General features: G+C 39.4%; 1 protein-coding gene and 1 non-coding gene across 2 annotated transcripts; one reads left to right on the forward strand and one right to left on the reverse strand.

Moving 5' to 3' along the window:
* Nucleotides 1-2,204: 2,204 nt before the first annotated feature.
* tpo (thyroid peroxidase) lies at nt 2,205-18,456 on the reverse strand. Its single transcript, XM_044047803.1, is given in 14 exon segments — nt 2,205-2,446; nt 4,095-4,268; nt 4,393-4,601; nt 4,670-4,907; nt 5,722-5,892; nt 7,104-7,362; nt 13,605-14,078; nt 14,947-15,147; nt 16,595-16,724; nt 17,253-17,376; nt 17,595-17,797; nt 17,895-17,995; nt 17,997-18,035; nt 18,436-18,456. Coding segments are annotated over 14 exon segments (2,358 nt in total). The 3' UTR covers nt 2,205-2,432.
* Nucleotides 15,735-15,806, forward strand: trnaw-cca. The gene has a single exon. It is a non-coding gene; the product is annotated as a tRNA-Trp (tRNA).
* Nucleotides 18,457-19,327: the final 871 nt, after the last annotated feature.

The raw sequence follows: 19,327 nt of genomic DNA on the forward strand, positions 1-19,327 counted from the left end.
AAAAAAAAGAAACTGTGGTTACAGGGAACAACTCATGTTGAAGCCACTTTCCAAGGAGGAACTTTCTTTTAAAAGTACATTGAAAAATTACAATCAGCGTTTTACAAACTGATGTGATCGTGAAAATCGTTTAACCTTCAAAACTCTTCAACAAAAACAACTTCCAAGATACAAGATTAGAGAGTATATACATCAATTAAAGGGATTTTTAATGTGGACATCTTGTACAGTCCTTCCCAAAGACTGAGTCAGGACTCACAGATGAGTCATCTTATTTTTATTTATTTTTTTGGTTACAATATTCTTTCCAAGCTAAGTTTAGTAAGATGTATGTGGATGTGTTTTAAAATTATGCATGAAATGAAGTTGTGGCACATCTATTGAACGTATATCTTGAAAAATGTCTGGTTTACAGATTTTGAATTATAAAAAACATGGAAAAATAACAAGAGCATTAACGCAAACAAACAAACCAACGCATAACGACTCCTAAGTCTTCATGAGGATCTAAGAAACATATAATAAACTGGAGTTAGATACCAGATGTGGGAGGCATCGTATTCCCCAGTTGTCCTGGTACACAGCCAATAGAGGACGCTAAAATAAAAGCATTTCCCCCTTGTGTCAAAATAATTACCCTGCAACACAGTCAACCAACCAAGAGAGAGAAAATTAAAATAAAAGGCGGCCAGTAATGTCCGGTATGCAGTATTGGCACTACTTAATTTTACTATTTTGAGTTTCGGCACTTTTCTTAGTGTAAGAACTCCTCGGACTGAAAGTCATATGGTGGTTGGATATGACTTTCAGAGAACTACGTTGTAATGGACAGCTGTGGGGTAGTAGATTTTTTTGTGTGTATTTTATTTTCACTAAGTCTGTCTTTAAAGCTCCCTTTTCCATTCTTCCCACATAGAAGTGTCATTCAGAAGGGCATTCAAGGTTATACACAGTATATTACCTCACAGGTAGAGCCAGTCGTCTTTCAACTCGTGGGTTTGATTCCCGGCTCCGCTAGTCTACAGGCTGATGTGTCCCCGGGCCGGACACTTAACCCCACATTGCTTGTAAATACAGAGCATGACATATGTTGTTAGTAAACACATGCATAAATCTACCTGTTTTATGAATGTTACTGCAAGGGCAACCCTTGGAAGCTGCCCACAGGTTTTTATTTAAAATAATATTGGCTTTGTCAAAGCTTGTATTGTGAAAGGGTTCGATTCACACAAAAGGTGTGCGCTGTGCTGGAAAGAAAGTTTGTGACAAGAGTGACACGTAGGCGTAAGCATCACTGTCTGAAGTTTCAATAAAGCAAGATTAATCAGCACTAAGCATCACAATAGGACAAGACTCAGCACCCTTGGCTTCACCAGTATAATAGTGAATGAAGGATAGAAACAATAGTGTTCTGTGAGTTGAGAGGCGACACACCCCGAACACCAAAGGATTCCAGTTAATGGGAAAATATGAAACCCAACAGAGTCACTTTATCAAAATAGCACAGCTGCCTCCCAGTGAAGTAGCACAGTGGTCAGAGTAGCAACACTACAGTGGAAGAGCCTTTCTTTTCTATTACAGCTCACATTAGGCTTTAATTATCAGTAACAAGAAGTACAAGAGGTAAAGAAATAAGAACAACTGCTCTCTGCTCATCTTTCAATAAAGTCAGGTTTAAAATGAACAAGTGACAGAAGTTGATGACCCAGTCTCACCTGATGTTTGGCTACGGTACAAATAATTGTTGTTTTGCATTCAAGCATTAATGTGTGTGTGAAGCTTTGCTAGTTATTCAGTTCCCAGCTGAAGTGGCCGTAAATCTATTTGTGTAGTGTCCCTCATTAAGAATCTATTATTCGAAGTATTACTATTTTTAGAGTTAAGTCATTTTAAGTGTTTTATATGGAGAATTTTTTTAACTGTGTTTGGACAAAGTGTTTTCTTTTAAGTTTGGCAGTTTTTTATTCCAGTTTTAAGTCACATTACAGTGTTAAAGTGGCTGGATTTAAAATGTCTTTATCAAAACAAGGACATTTAAATACATTTTTAGAATATTTGGCTGTAGTAGGGCTCTGTTTGCAGTGTGTATACAAGTGTTTTCACATAACAGCAGCTACTGTTTAAAAAGAGACAGAAAAGATGGAACAAGAATGAAGAATAAAGGTCATAAAGCATGAGTGGTTTGATTGTTAGTGTGTATTATTTTTTTTTTAAATGAAGGAAAATCACCTTACTGTAGATAGATTCAAAATTAAGCATATTTTACATTGACAGGATATTTCCACTTATTACAGTATATTTGGTCATTCCTGCAAATGTAGCTTCGTCCCTGTTTCCAAAGACACAATTTTAATCAACAAAATCATAGAATAAAAATAAATACAGCGACATTTCCTGCATTTCCGAAGCATTTCTGGACCCACAGCAACAACCTAATGAGGATTCCCTGCGGAGGAGACAGTGCTGCTGTTTAATAATCGTGATTACAATGCAAGTCATTAGCAATTAACCATGATGGGCATGAGCTGACATACTTTGCTTAAACAAACAGACGAACACTCACAGGTGTTCTTATTGCGTTTACAGTGAAAACTACAATGACTTTATTGTATCAGGGTGCTCATTGTTGCATAAACCTGTACGTCCGGAGATTAGGAAGAGCGGTGCACTTTCAATAAATGACATCTTCTAGGTTGAACTTTGTCAGCGTTTTCATTATTGTGGTTGTTACAGAAATTAACGTGTGCCGTCTCGAAGTAATCGCTCAACAAACTTTTATAAACAAATTCATTCAGATTCACCGCTCGAGTGCCAACTAAGACTCAAGCCTCTCGAGGTGATTTTGTTTTAATCCTTGTGTGGATTAAACTCATTCATGACCTACTGACTACATGAAATAGTGAAGGCACTTTAAAGTGCATTAATCATGGAAAGAAAAAGGCATTATTCCCACGTCCTGCACACCAAGACTTGATAAATTGAAAGATATTGACATATCTCTTAATACAGATCCATGTCTATTTTTTTGTTTTACTCACAATTTAAAAGTTAAGAGTGTACATTACATGTCATTAGACAGACGCTTCTATCCAAAGATTTTTACATTTTAAATTGAAACAAACATTACATTCAAATCATTGTCAAATCAGTTCGCACAATGCTGATTAAACCTATCAGCGAACAGAAAGTGTGCAGACAAAGGCAACGGTAACATTGGACTAGTGAAGCGAAACGGCAGCAAACAGGTTGGAGTAATGGTTCCCAAACCTTGGTTGACCTGAAATTCAAAGGACTTTTCAAGGACTAGGAGTCCACTTATCGATTTGCAGCACAATCAGCATCTGGACAAGTGATTTACCAGAATTCTCCCACACTACACCGCTCCTCCACTCCCTTCACTGGCTTCCTGTAGCTGCTCGCATCCGCTTCAAGACTCTAGTGCTTGTGTTCCATGCTACAACCGGATCCGGTCCAGCCTACATCCAGGACATGATCAAAACCTACACCCCAGCCCGCCCACTCCACTCTGCATCGGCTCGCTGCCCCCTCACTGAGAGGATCGCAGAGGCATTGACAGAACTCGAGGCACTTCATAGTTTGGTTTACTTGAAGCTCTTACTTACTTCTAGTTCTTATTTGTACCCAAATGTTTAAATGCACTTATTGTAAGTCACTTTAGATAAAAGCATCTACTAAATGACATGTGATGTCATTTTCCAAAGTCAGTCTTTGTCATTTTCTTTGGTGGAACAGAGATGTTGGAATTTCATTTCCCAGGCATCACGTTGTCATTTGCTCCCTCTTGCTTAACATTACTCGCTCATTGTTCATCATCCATACATCCATACATCCATCCATCATCCATACATCTGGGAAGCTCTGCTATAAACTTCCAGCAGAGGGCAGTAAAGCACCAGCCTAATGAGAACAAGTGTGTGCTGCTAAAACAGAGGATACAGTACACAGCATGCAGCAGTTCAGAGTAGACTAATGACCAGCTGACCTTGTGTTAATGTTGAGCTGCTTTACACTAACAAGACTTCACCACAAGCAGATGTTAACGGACAAACACGTGTCAAAAACAGCTGACGTACCTTTACATTGTGGGGGTTTGTCACTCCATCGATTCCCCTCACAAACTAACGCAGCGGCACCTTTTAATTGGAAACCATGGTAACAGGAGTACAGCGCAGCCAGTTTCCCAGATGAAGAGGACAATGTGAAATCCCCATTCTTTATCTTTGGTGGAGAGCCACACTGCTCGGAGTCTGGAAGTGGGCGACAGAAGTTTTTCACATTAGTGTGTGCAGTGAAATGATAAAAGTCAAAGGAATATTTATGATTTTCTTAATAATACAGGACAAGCACAGTAGCCCAGTCTCTGCAGCCCACCTCTGCTCCTCTCATGTCTCCAAGCGTTCACATTCATTGATGGTATGTGATTGCAGGGGACGTAATTGGTCGGGTATTTCCCAAATCTGAAAGAATCGTAGGGCACCTCCCGTATGTCAGTGTTGTCACAGATGATCCGAGACAGAGACACTTTTGAAAGCTCGACCTTCTGTTGCTGGGTAAAAACACCGTCAGCCTCCCACCAAAAGCTGCACAGAATAGCCATTTTAAAAGGAAGCATTTTAATAAATACATTTACAGAAGCATGTTAACGTACCTATCACCATCACGAAGTGCTTTCATCTGCTTTCCAATCAGGCAAGAAAAGAGGGCACCCGTCCTTGAGCCTGGCAGCAACCTTTCAACAAGTCCTCCCAGCCAAACATCCATATTGTCCAAGTGTTTATACACGGTTTGTATCATCTCAGCAACCATGTCGTCTCCCACAACCTCTTTGAGATGGTCCAGTGTCTTCACACGCTTCAGCCCACAAAACACTCTCCAATCATTGTACCCTGAGAAGTTGTTTCATAATCAATAATCCACAATTTGCTGACTTGGCAAGAGTTATTAAGACTTTCTTATTTTAGCATAAACTTTAATACAGTGACTTCACAGAGACGGGGCTTAAGCACATGTATGACGACAGTGACCCACGCTACTGTTTATGAGCAGTTTAGATCTGTATCATATGTGAACAGGGCAAACATGTGTCGGTGCGGGCAGTGGATTTTCTCCTCTGTAATTGTTGGTTCAGTTTCAGAAAACATTCCAACTGGGTGTTTGAGAAACTATTTGTGTTTTCAATCATTCTCCGACCTGTTTTCATCCGTCTCACTTTTCCATCACAATATTCTCTGTCTGGCTTGACATAAAATGAGTCACTTCCTGTGTGGGAAATGTCACCGTGTGACACAAGATCTTACCACTGCTACGCTAACAAATACAGTGGGGGTTGTGTGGACCTGATTGGATTTGTTTCTATTTAAAAGTCACATACTTCAGTTTTAAAGTAAGCGTTGACTCATTCATCTGCATCATCGTCCTGAAACATCTCAGTTTCTGTCCGTCCAGACTAAAACGCTACTGCAAATAGAGCCAGCAGCTTTTATCAAACTCCAAAAAGGCTGGAATAGTGTGGACTGGAGAAGAGTTCACGCGTTCCGAAATGAAAATGCAATGGTGTGTTTTGTGAGCCACAAAAATATGTCCATCCCTGGAAAGAACCAGGAAGCAACTATCTCAAGACAGGATTGGATGTTATCTAGTCTCACGTTTGTGTGAGCGTCACCACAAACTCATGTGGACTCTTAGTCCATGATGACTTACCCGGAAGACCATGATCTCGTCCTCTTTGTAGGTTCAGTGAAGCCAGGTCCATGTGCTGTGATACATTGGGGACAATCAGCCTCTCTGTGAGCTCCTCTGCCATCAGCATGTTTGTGCTAACAACTGGTGCTGCAGTTCCAATGATACCTCTCAGGACGGGTTCAACTCCACCTTCACAGAAAACACAGCTTTTCATAAGCTAGAGGCTTTAAAAATGATAGGTGGCTGCACTGTGTGTGTGTGTGTGTGTAATGAAAACCTTTAAACACAGCACGTGTGGCTGACACTCTATTATTAAGTCATGTTCTCCCTGTGTGTGTGTGTGTGTGTGTGTGGGATGGGGTTCTCCGGGTTCTCCGGGTTCTCCGGCTTCCTCCCACAGTCCAAAAACATGTTATAAATGGAATATTGTGTAATTAGTTGAGATCATATTGCTAATTACTTTGGCCATTTTTTTTATCTATACTGCCCCCTCTTGACCAGACTAGACACTAATTGGCCTCCAGGTCATTTGAGTTTGCCGCTCCTGCTTTACACCGTTTTTTTTTTTACAATTGGGCAATTAAAAAAGAAAACTGCTGCTATTAAACGGATTTCCATTTATATTTTATTATTTTGTGACAGTTTAATGATGGGTGGTGAAGACTGCAGATGTGATTCAGCATCACAATTGAGATTTTTAAATACAGCTGCTTCAAATAGCTGTGAGTTTCCCTATAGAAGCACATTGCTATGCTGTTTGCCACTGGAGTTATTCCAGCAGGAAACTTCCTGTGTTTTTTCCTTTCCCTCTGACTTAAAATGATTTATATTCAATTTAAAGATTCTTCAGGCATTGTTTCAGACACAAAAGACCATACTTATAAAACTGCTTAAACAGTTGAAGAGAGTACAGTGGAACTTTCAGCCCTCTGGTATTGGACTGCACATACATCATTCTGCACAATGAAGGTCGAACATACAAATGAAGTATCAATATGCCAGACGGGGAATATCAGTGAAATACAGAATCTGTGGGGAGTTTGAAGTGCTTTCCATGATAATAGCTCTTTGGCTGCAGTCTGTGTAAACAGAATCTCCATAATAAAGGTGGCGAGTGCAAAGTTAGCATAACCCAACATCGCATTGGTCACAATAATGAGAATACGACCCAGGTTCAAGTGAGTCACATATATCACAAATAAACAAATAAATAATGAATGTAGTTCGATATGATAATTAGTGGAAAGGGTTCTTAGAGTTTGTAGATTGGATTCTTGCACATTCTGTAATGAATCACATGTAGGAGAACATTGAGTAGCCAAAGTCTATAGAAATATAATTGTTACAGTGAGACTACAGTAAAACTGCTGCTACAGCTTGTTTGGTGTGAGCGTACCAACCTTCTTTGACTATTCTCCATGGGCTAAAGAAAGTGTCGTGTAGTCTCAGGTGGGGGAAGCGCTCATGGGGCTGGAAGCTTTCGTTCAGTCTCCTGAGTATTGGAGGGATCGTAGCATGGCCGAACCTGAATGCTGCAGTGGCAAACACATTGGAGGCTGAGGGGTCCGTTGTTGGATCGTATCCATGATAGGGTCCAATGTAATGTTCAAAAGACTCGGGGCCTATGATCTTTGGAACGTAATCTCTCATGGTTATGATCTGGGAGTCAAAAAAGAGAATAAAATGAACAAAACATGAACAATATCTGACGTAATCATAAAGGATCTAGAATCTCAGGACCATGAGCATCACTTAAGCTATAAATCCATGTAATATCCCTTAAAGCTTCAAACCAGTCACATATATATTATATAGATTATTTTATAGATTATAAACAGGATGGGGCATTGCTACATTAAACAGCACCATCAAAATACTAACTACAAGAATGAGAAGATATCAATTGTTTACGACATGTACTGAAAGTTATTTTCATTACAATCATCTTCTTGTTAAATATATTAGTTGTTTTGCCTAGAAAATGTTGTAAAATACTTTAGTACTTTAAAAAGAAGATGAGACACTGATCGTCGCAGGCACCGAGGAGCAAAGAACATATTCACATTTAACAACTCTGATTTTTATTTAACAAAATGAAAAAATGAAATAGCAGCCTGTGTGATTTTGTGTCAGGGCAGCAGTCGTTCATGAAGTGGGGACAGAAAAGATTGAAATGAGGGCCATGGAGTTTAAAGGATGTGGTTATTTATCAGGCATTCATCACTCACGGACAGCATTATGTGCATACATATTACAGGCTACAAGTCAAACTCTCTTAGTCTCTGCTGCTTAAATTTAGACACCTCATTTATTTTTACAAGCCCCATTGGATGGATTTTGACTAAAGAAATTAGACTCTTCACATCATTCGGTTAATTTATGTTGTTTTTTTGTATCTAACCTCCCGACAACCATGTTGATTGAAATGCAGTGTTCCTGCGCAGCACAACTGCACTGAAATACTATGAAGTAGTAAAGTTTTTAAAAACAATCACCACATTTCGCACAAAAGAAAAGAACTGTGTACCTTCACAGTGCATAGTTTATAAATAAGCAATAGCCTTGACAATGTTGTAGCAGGAGTGAGAAGCGAAGATTGAGATGACCTTTGCGCTCAGTATGAACGGTTTACGCTGCCTCGGCCCTTCACTTATTTCACAGGTTTATATGTTGAATTCTAATGTTTTCAGTGAAATGTTGAATGAACACACTGTGCATATCTTGACATGGAACAGAGAGAATACATAAAGCATTATTTAATTAATTCTTCAGTCCATAATAAAATAAAAGTCAAATGCATGATTTCTGAAAATGTGCCTTAGTTCAAAACGTCTCACGATCAGTCTATTTTACACAACTCCCATCTGATAACTAGTTTCTTTCTTCTTGGTTAAAAGGAATAAAAATGTTTTCTCCTTCTCATTGGGATGGCAGAATTGTCACAATAACACAATCAGACATTTTTAAGGTAATATTAGGTCAACTACACGTGACATTACAGTGAGACCTGCTATCATCTAAAACAAAGAAGAGGTGACAGAACTGAAGACTTTTGTTATGAGTGACCAGGATGGACAGGAGATTGGTGACGCCAGCCCATAACCAGATGGGAATTCGAGCCCAATTACCTTCCACTATTCCACTACACAGTGTAATTTTATTTCACATGTTCTTCACTTGCACCACTTGGGGGAAAGTATCTTTTATACATGAATTAGTTGGCATTATTTGGTATGTTATTTTAAATTACACGGCATCATTATTTTATGAGCCGAAGAAATGAATAGATTTTGGAGGTTATCAGGAAATGGATCACCACTTGAGTATATTGACACGTTGGGAAATTGAGCAGTCTTGGCAGAGGTTTGCACTCTCCAAGTCCTTCCTCTGGTGTTATGCATTAAAGTCACTTTGAGTTGTCAAAACTTTGCCTGCAGTTATGGAAAATACAGCCTCACCACTGAGGTGATAAAGGATTCTTGTGCTGAGACTTCGCAGTGACAGCAAAGCGGCAGATTCCACGGCTGGTTGATTCTTACAGCCATCAGACTTAAAACAGCAGCTGTCAGGCTCGCACGAGTTCGGAATCAATTAAAACAGGACAATAAAATGTAAATGTATCATATCTTGACTAACTTGCATTACAGACATTACATAAAAGGAATTTAACTTAAACATAATGAAACTCTTACTGTAAGCAGCATCTTTACTTTCTACACTGTGGTTTACATGAAACAGCAAAGACAGCACGTGTGTATATGTTCACCTGTCGCCTCCATTTAGATGTGATATGATCTTCATTTACATGGTTGTAAGTTATAAGTTATAAGTTTTTAAGCATACTTTGGACGTTGTTGAGTCAAAGGCTGAGCTTCCCTGTTCAGCAGCATTTAGATCATGTGATACCTGATACTTTGTGTGTTTCTTTTCTAAAGCATTTATCTTTAAACGCCGTTCTGTGCGTTTGTTGGTACCAGAGCATTTACGTTCATATTGTGTACAAACACAGATCAGCTTTCATCTCATACTTGAGGCTGAGATCGTGACATCCCAAATGGAAACAGCTGATGTCGTGTGAAACTACACGAGAGCAGAAACAAAAGGTAAACAGTCAAAGCAAGCAGCTGCTGAAAGGTTTCTGACAAATGTTTGCTGCTCTCAGTTGGATTGAGTGACTGTGCAGAAGCTGAAGCTAATAGTGACAAGTGTATTATGTTTCCCATGTTGAAATTCAAAGTGCAAAGTCATTCACATCAGGATGTACAAAAGCATTGTGCCTCACAGCGTTCATTGAATTTCCTTTTAATTCAATTGGTGCCTTAACCATGTGAAGACCGTCTTCTTTGTAAGTATTTAAAAAAAATAAATAGTCAATTTCTGTAGATGTAATATGTTCATTATGGAACCCCCTGCTGAATAGAGACAGTCTGAATAACCAGCTCACAGATTGCTGCAGTTGAGATTTTAAATTCAAGTTTAATCTTGATGTTGATTTTGTTTTGAATTTGAATGGCTAAAGCTGTACTTTTGTGTTGACACTTTGACGACCCTGTCGTGAAGTGCTTTCATAACACAAATAAGGTCCAGCTTTGTTTTAAACAACAACGTTCCTCCTTACAAACACTTGCATCATCATTCACCGGATATTTTAACAACTCACTGCCCAGCTGTAAACTCTGGACTGCACCAACTCTACCTCACCAAAAGCACTTTGTGTCATCCCAACATCAAAGGATGAACCCACGCACAGAGTTCACTGACTTTGTTGTGAGGAGAGAAACGCTCGACTCGACGAAGGAAGACTTGCTAATGTGGTTAAAGTGATGGTGCTGCCATTTGTTCAACCAAACCAACAGAGAGAGAGAACTTTTGAACTTTTGTGAGTTTTACAATTGAACTGTTCCAACCATCCAAAGCACAAATATCAGATATCAACAACATATTAGAACTGAAAAGATGATTTATGATATTCTGACCAGTCATAGTTCAAGTTCATGATATCTTTAAATTGCCTCATTTCATGAAACTCTAAATTAAGTTTACAGAAGGGTGATGTACATATCATTCACTGGAATGATGGCATAATTAAACTGAGGACAATAAAAAGTGCAGATGTGTGCATAACATGTATAATAATGAGACATTAAGAGCAATTCTTGGTTTTCCAACCCTATGAATATGACCATAAAATCCTGTTAAAAAAGGATAGGCTTTGTTTTGTGGTTATGTAAAATGACTATTTTTAGAAAGTCTGCCAGTTCATTTAAAAACAAAAAACCATTAAGGACACCCATGACATCTAAAAAACTGAATTACCATACAGACGCTGTTTTGCATAAAGTAATGGATGAAAAATTCCACTTTTTGTTCCATATTTATTGCACTTAATTTGAGACAATATTTGTGTTCCGACAAAGACGGATGCATTTTTATGTCACAGCTGTAGAAGACACAAAGGCTTGCTGCTCTGCACTGCTCTGTATTTAAGATGATTGAACACTGACAACTCAATTACGAGCTAAGGCAGGAGGTTTAAAGCTAAGGTGCATACATTTGGGTGTTGTTGTTGTTGTTGTCGTTGTTATTTTTGCGTCTGTTTGGTCTTCATAAGGTAAGGTAGAGCACAGTGCAGACATTATGGCAGAGAAACTGCTGCCAGGATTTACCTGTAACTGTACGCACACACACTATATCTGTGGGTGATCGTGTGAAACTGCAGGTTAACTGTCCTCAGGTCTTGGAAGTGCAGTGACTCCAGTGGTTGTTTGTGTGCAAGTGAATGGGTAATTAAACTTGCTTCTCACTTGATTTATGACATCATTAAACATTTTCCTGAGAACTTTGTGGTCTAAATCTTTACCTTTCAGTTTCCATTAGTACATTATAATGTGCATTTTGGATTTATGATTCAATTATGATTCTATTTCGAGTCCAATGACCAATAAAGCGTGACATATTCCTGAGGCATGGACACTATGTGACTATGTGATGAGTGCCCGGTTGCCGTGGACAACTCACAGTGAATTCCCCCTACTTTTCCAAATGTGTTTTCTTCTCTTTTAAGAAAAAAAAACATGGCCAAAAAACTCAACTTGAAAATATCAGCTCACAAACCACCTCGGTGGGACTTGTTGGTGAAACAGAACAAGCAATTAAAAGGATTAGTCTGACATTTCAAGAAATATACCTGCTCTTTTTCTTGCCAATAGTTGATTAGAATAGATGAGAAGATCAATATCACTACTGCCAGACAATGATTTGTGGTTTGAGGTACATGCTCCAACAGTTTCTAGGGCACTTGGATAATGGATTGGATAACGAATGAGTAAAAACATTAATGAAAGAGATTAAGAGGAATTGGTACAGCAGGGTTTTTTCTCTTAGCTTTGAACTATAGGCTGGAACTCCTTCACCCTGCCCTTTCGACGAAAGCAACACACAAGCAACACTTTTTAACTTCTGCTGATGCAAATTCAACACATTTATCATTAACAGCAGCCTCTGCAGCCATAAGTGCACTGGGACTTATTCTGTTGGAAAATGTTATGTGCAGAAAGTAAAAGCTGTGCTTGTATCGTCCAACTCACTGAACTGAAACACAGCGATGGTGTACGCTCTCTAACTCTTGACCTTCAGCTTCCTGAGATTTTGTGCTGTCACAGTAAAAAAAGAACGTTTTTAATCCTTAGTGCTCACACGGCACAGATCATGGTAAATAATACACAACTCCTTATTGCACATCCTGGGGGTGTGAGAGGTGTTTATAGGTCACATATTCAGGCTTTAAAAAAATGTCAAAGTTATGATTCATATGATTATGATTTATGATTTTCAGTAGTGATATAAAGTAGCAATAATTGAGCAGATGTGACAAAATAAAGCATTTTTGTCTTTTCTTTTTGTTCATAAAAACGAGTGAGCGAGCGACGTCAAGTGTGACATTAGCCTCTTAATCACTTCTTTCTCCCTGAAATGGTTAGTAAAGCAGGAGTAAAGTTTCACATCCTATGTCATCTAACTTTAATTCATTTATTTTATAGGGTTGCCAGTCCGAGTCCCTGCCAGGTCAAGGGATTAGGTAAACTGGACAGTCTAAATTAACGGTGTAGGTGTGAGAGTGAGAGTGAATGGTTGTTTGTTTCTATAATATCAATTTTATATATTCTATATTATGTGTTCCTGTGATGGACTGCTGAAATGTCCAGGGTGTACCCTCATGTGGAGGATAAAGCGGTAGAAGAGAGAGAGACAGAGTGAGTGAGTGAGTGAGTGAGTGAGTGAGTGAGTGAGTGAGTGTTCTATACGTGTCATGTCAATATTTTGAAAGTAAACTTCTCAGATATTTGAGGTAAAATAGAAGTGGATGTCATGGTGAATAATATCAGCCTAGTTTATTTTGTCACTCTATAGTTTTGATAATTGCCGCTGACAAAACTTGATTTTGTGTTGTGCGACGTTTTTAGTTTATGCTCATGACGCCTCTGTGGTGACCACCCACACATGATCCTGCAGCTGGTTCTCCTCATGATCAGTTTAGCATAAGAAAGAAAATGAATTTACTTTTACTGAGACGACGAGACGAAAGCAAGAACTGCAGGAAACAAAGGTGATCAGTGCACCGGTGGAAACTATCAAGAGAGCATCAGGGAAACGATGTTACAGTCTTACTGTTGTTACTTGACACTGACGACTACCATCAATAGGACTGTGTCATTTTCTATCTTGTGTTCCAACACAGGTGCACAACAGGAAAGTGTCCAGCGACCGTTTTAGTCGGTCCATTTATACCACTCGCAAATTTGTAAGTTTAGCTTCTTTTTTTTCTTTCTTTTTTCATGGATTTCATGGATGTAAGTCGTTTTTGGTTCAGAAGAACACAATTGAAGTTGGTATTCACATACCTGGTGCAGAGCTCCAATAATCTTGCGGGTTTCCTGGAATATAATCTCTGGACTCCAATGACCGTTAATGCTTTTCAGTGCCTCTGCAATTCGATTGTGTTCCCTGAGCCACAATGTGTGCAAGGACGTCAGGGGCATCCCCTCGTTGACCCGACTGTCTCCTGCACTGAAACACTCGACTCTCTCCTGCTGAAGACCCTGGCGGCACGTTGATGGCAGACTGGCGACAAAAGGGAGGTAGGCTCTTCCTTTTGGATCCTTGAATTGCTCGTTGACAGCGAGTTTGCCGTTAAGGCCGGGGAGGTCACGCAGGAAGCTCGTCAGCTGGGAGCTGTGGCCATACACGAGTGAAGCATCCATGAATGATGTGATGGCATTCATTTGTTGTCGCTGCAGAACTTGTTCAATATCTGAGCCCAGATGGATAAAGCAGGCAGGTGTGGAGCGGTGAAAAGGCAAACAGTGATGCTGTGTCTGTAGAAGAAAAACAGAATCATTTGCAATGAGATGCATCAACAGCAACTGAACTAACCACCATCAGAAAATGGTTGGATTAGGAATCAAAATCATGTGCTTATTTGCAGAGTTAGATGAGAAGATCGGCCTGAGGCATAAGAAACTTAGCGACTGCTTCATTCATGTGTAGAAAAACATTTTAACGTATGAAAAAAAAATTACTGTAAATATCTTTAGATACATTCATATATGCAAAATGTGTTTATCATAAGTTATTTGGTTTTAATTTGTAGTTGAAGATTCCAGTTGGAGCGAATGTGTGCATCTGTTTTAAAACACAAAAAAACTGCTTTACTACTTTGCTGCAATGTCAGCTGTTGTATTTTGTTATTTTCACGTTCAGTATCTTTGAATATTAAAACCATTTACCAGGGCCACGATACAATATTATCACGATATTGCAAAATACTATTATGTATTAGCAAAAATCACATATTGTGATACACTCACACATCAGCTCTAGTGAAAGTGAGCACTTCTCGTGGACTGAAGCTTCAATCGATTATGTTTATGTTAATCCACAAAATGTGTAGTTTATTTGAAATGTTTGAAATCTCAAAAGTGATATTTCTATATTTGAATCCCCTCTACCGTTAAAAAAACACTGGTTTTCAAGTAATTAACAAAGCTAAATATAATTAATGCAAGTTCTAGTTTATTAGTTTATATATTTCTATTAAAATAGTCAAGCACAGGCGACTCCTAGATGGTGGGAGGGGGCCCCAAGTCAGCTTCAGCTTAGGGCCGGCCCTGATGAGAGCTCAAGATGAAGGTAAGCAACCTAAAGACTGTTGCGTTGCGTTGTGTTGCGTTGTGTTGCGTTTACCTCAATGGGAAAACATGGATGCACATTTTCACAGGTGCTCAGACAGTCCACACCGCTCCATAACGCCGCAGTGCTGGTGCTTTGTGGTGTGAAGGTGACGTCGTGGTCGATGTACTGCCCCCACTCCACCAGCAGGAGAGAATAGATGTCATCTTTACTTTTAAAGGATCTCCTCAATATTTTCTTGCTTACTTCCCAAGGCTGCAGACACAGTAACATCTCTGTTATTCTGGACGACAATGTTTTTAAACAGAAATGAACACACGTGGTGGGGAAGTCATTTCCTGTCCCAGTGAGTGGTTAAGATGGATGTCAGCTTCCTTGAGTTAGTTTATTCTTCCATTTATTATGAATAGATCAGCAAAGGGACTGTTATATGATCTTTCATAATAGATACTGTAGGTCAGGTTGCCTTGTATGAACAGTGCTGCATCTATATATCTATGATTGAACTAATGCTGAATATGCACTGCCCACCACCGGAATGTTCCCTGTTCCATTCATCAATCATGAACAGGTCGTTTTCTTTAAAGCAGGTGCAGGACATATGAGCTGGTTGCTTGTCAGCTGCAGTTGATGCTGAGCGTGTGTGTGTGTGTGTGTGTGTGTGCAGTGGCTGAGTTGCCGTCGGCTGAGATTATGTCGTATAAGCAGATATTTTATGTGGTCAGTCTTTTGTGAAATGGCTAAAGTCTGTTTTTACTTCCGACGTTGCCGGAATGAGGTAAAGTCAGTTATGATAATGTACCAAGACCATATACAACAACACTTGGTGCCAGTGTATGTAAGACCTCGTGGCACAATGGTAGCGCGTCTGACTCCAGATCAGAAGGTTGCGTGTTCAAATCACGTCAAGGCCAATTTCTTTGGGGCAGCCCTTACCCAAGAGGAAAGGACCTGAGTTCTTTGTTGCTGGTTCAAATCAAGAGCTGGTGAAGCCGGTCCCCATGGCTCGGGCTCATGTGTAAGAAGGAAGGATTAAATGTAGAGGTCAAATTCACTTTCATGAATTGTTGTGCAAAAATACCTGATGTTATGTTAGGATCAATGATTATTACTTACACACACAATTATGCAATGGTTTGTGCTATCAGAATAATTCCGGCGGTTTCTATCGAATCAGCTCTAACTGCTTCAGAATAACTACTGAAGTTATTCTGGAAAAATGGGCAAAATCAATTACTCACAGGACATTTTCTGGCCCTTATATAGTTAAAATAATCAAAAAAGGTGTTAAATAAAGTCATGGTATATCAACACTTGGAAAAACCTCACTCTCACTGTGTAATGAGTGCATACATTAAGACCCTAATTCAATGCAGATATCAACAGTTTCTACTGCTGTTTGATGTTCATCCACATGACTAGAAACCAACTCCTTTCAAGCTGTGGAAATGGCATCTTTAAAAAGCTGAAGCCGTAAAATGCAAATTCAGCTGCAATCTTAGTCATCACACACACACACACACACATGCTAATATACACGCTTGTGCTGTTCCTAAACAGCAGTGGACTTAATCTGCTGTAAAACAGGTTAGAAAAATAAATGGAATGCAACATTAACTGCGGTGAGCAGGGCGAGCGCGCTTCATTTCCTGTTTTTCCATTAAGACCTCACTGTCCATTGGACCAGCATTTTGTAGATTACCGAAGGAAGTTGGAATCCATTATGGAGCCGTCCTCGGTTCCAGCCCCTGGGTTCTCTCTCCTCGTCTTCATATTCAGCTGGAAGCCATCTGACCAAGGGAGTGTTGGCTGCTCCCCAGAGAGGATTTTGCCTGACAAAAAGAATCATGAAGCCTGTCCAAAAACACTGTGGTACAAAAACAGTGTTTGCCATCACTGAATCGAGCAGCATTCGTTTATCTGCATGTGGTCAGTGAGGGTTTAGAAAACTGCATTTTTTTACACAGTTTTTCTAACTTGAGTTTAGAAAGTCGAGGGAGTTTCATGCTGTCTATGATTGACACAATAGTGGGTTAGGGTTAGGGATTATTTAGGTGGAGACGGTGCTTTTGCTTTCTTTCAGACTAAATATACACTATATGCTGCACAGTGGCTGACTTTTCTTTAACAATCCATTTATGTTACAGATGCAAAAAGATTAACCTGAATATAAAATAAGGATTTTTTACCACGTCACACTACAGTGATGCCGCCTATTTCTTCATTATACATAGTTCTTACAAATATAATATGCTTTGTATTTATATATACTTCAGCAAGAAGCCTGTGTCCTGGGTTATTGGATCATATATTATAATAAGTTTCAGTGTCTAACAGTATGAATCCGGTCACTTAGATACCTGTTATTGCAGATGCCAGATATGGAACGGTACTTTGAGTTGGTGTGACAAACATCTGGAGATGCTGCTGCAGGACACTGAGACAGCTCTGCAATCAGTGCCACATCTTCCCATGACAACAGCCCTAGTGTTTTCAGAGTAGAGTGAACACAAAGCAAAATTAAATGGAATTCTACCTTCAGAGTATATGAGAAGGAATTCAAATCTGGAAGGACAGTAAAGCCTGTAAGCGCTATACATTTAAATGATTCAGTGTTGAGGTAGAATATTAAAAACAAAGAAAAAGAAAAGACGTGGGCGTGCTGCTTAAACAACCATGTGTAATTTCACTACGAGATGTACCTGATGCTGTGACATTCCTTTTATATCTCTGCTGTGCTCTTTTCCTGAGGACTTGGACAGTTGTTTGAAACACCTCTGCAGCTCGGGAAATCCCCAGGGTCTCAGGCTCCGTTTGCCGAGTGAATGTAAACATATGCGAGGAGGACGAGGACGAGGACGAGGATGAGGACGAGGATGAGGACGGGGATGAGGACGCACTCCGTCTGTGCACAGAAACTTGCACGTTCTTTCTGTGCGTTTGTTGATTTTGAAAAGGTAGCATTTCATTTAAAAGAGAGCATTTGTCGATTTGTTTTTTACCGTTGTCGAGAGTAACGGAAGGCTTCGTTTACAATATGAACACTTTCTTCGTGTGATGAGATGAGCAATTCTCTGATAAATGTGGCTGCAAGAAAAACAGTACATATGAAAACACAACAAAATGAAAGGCACTTGACTCCACTACATCTATATTTTCATCACGAGTACATACATTTTGATACTTTTCTACTTTCATGCATGAGATGTATTAGTATGTATTAGTATTAATACAAACATGTGTATTTACATATATGCAAAAGTATCATTACATCAATACATCAAATCCAGTAGCAAAGGTTAGACTTTTGTGCACGTGTGTCAGCTTTGATAGGAAATCTGCTGACAACACAAATTCAAATTCAAAACAACATTTCTATCCCACAACAGCCAAGGTACAGAACAGAAAGAGACAGAACAAATACTATCATACTACTTTAATACTATGCCGCTGACATTGTTGTGGTTTCCACATGGGTCCATCCCCCATACATCTATATATACATATATATATATGAATACACATATATATACATTTACTTACAGTTGAAAACTCCGGCCTCATGGGTTAGAAAACCTGGGAGAACAATCAGCACAGCATGGAAAACAGCGTGGAAAAAACAAGCCATTTTGTGGTCTGATCAAAAAAAGAAGGATTTCTGAAATAGTAAAGATTTATCCTGCAGCTGCACACCGTGTTCAACTATCGTTATGTATTCATAGAAGCAGGGAGTCCAAGGTAAAATAGACCAGGACTCACTGGAGCAACTCAAACATTCAGTGGGTTTTTTTCTTGCACTCAGTCGACTGATTTGAAAAAAGCCTCTTCTTTTCTCCATTAGCTCAGTCACTTGGAGAGTTTGTATGTTCAGGAACTCTCGTGTTACAATACCTGAGAAAACACCAAGACTGACGCATGATTAGACAATATAGCCTGTTTGTACAGCACATGGTTTGTGCAATGTCAGGAAATGAAGATGTTTTTGTGTGGAAATTGTACTTTTACATGGGTGAGATGAGAATGTTGTTTACTCGCAATAACAGATCTACTTTAATCGATGGCTGATCTTTCTAAGAATTTCGATTCAACATGGCGTTTAATGGAATCCTGTTACCTGTGGGTTACCTAGGGATGACTGTCAAATGTCCAGGTGATTGAAACAACATAAAAGGTAAGAAACCCAGTAAATGGCCCCATGAAACTAGCTTGCTGCCAAACACTTCAATCCACTTATGATTGAAGGTTCAGTGTGCGATGTCTCCTGCCACACAAATGCCACACAGTGCAACAAATGTCCCAATCTTCCAACAAGGGAGGGAACATACAGTCGCCCCACAGAGAAGAAAACATCCCATTGTCACCAAACAACCTTTAAAGCACCGTTCATCAACACGGCACAGACAAAAGCTAAAACACTGGACCAAGGAGGAAACAC

This window comes from Solea senegalensis, linkage group LG16 (assembly GCF_019176455.1).
Source record: "Solea senegalensis isolate Sse05_10M linkage group LG16, IFAPA_SoseM_1, whole genome shotgun sequence".
Classification (NCBI taxonomy): domain Eukaryota; kingdom Metazoa; phylum Chordata; class Actinopteri; order Pleuronectiformes; family Soleidae; genus Solea; species Solea senegalensis.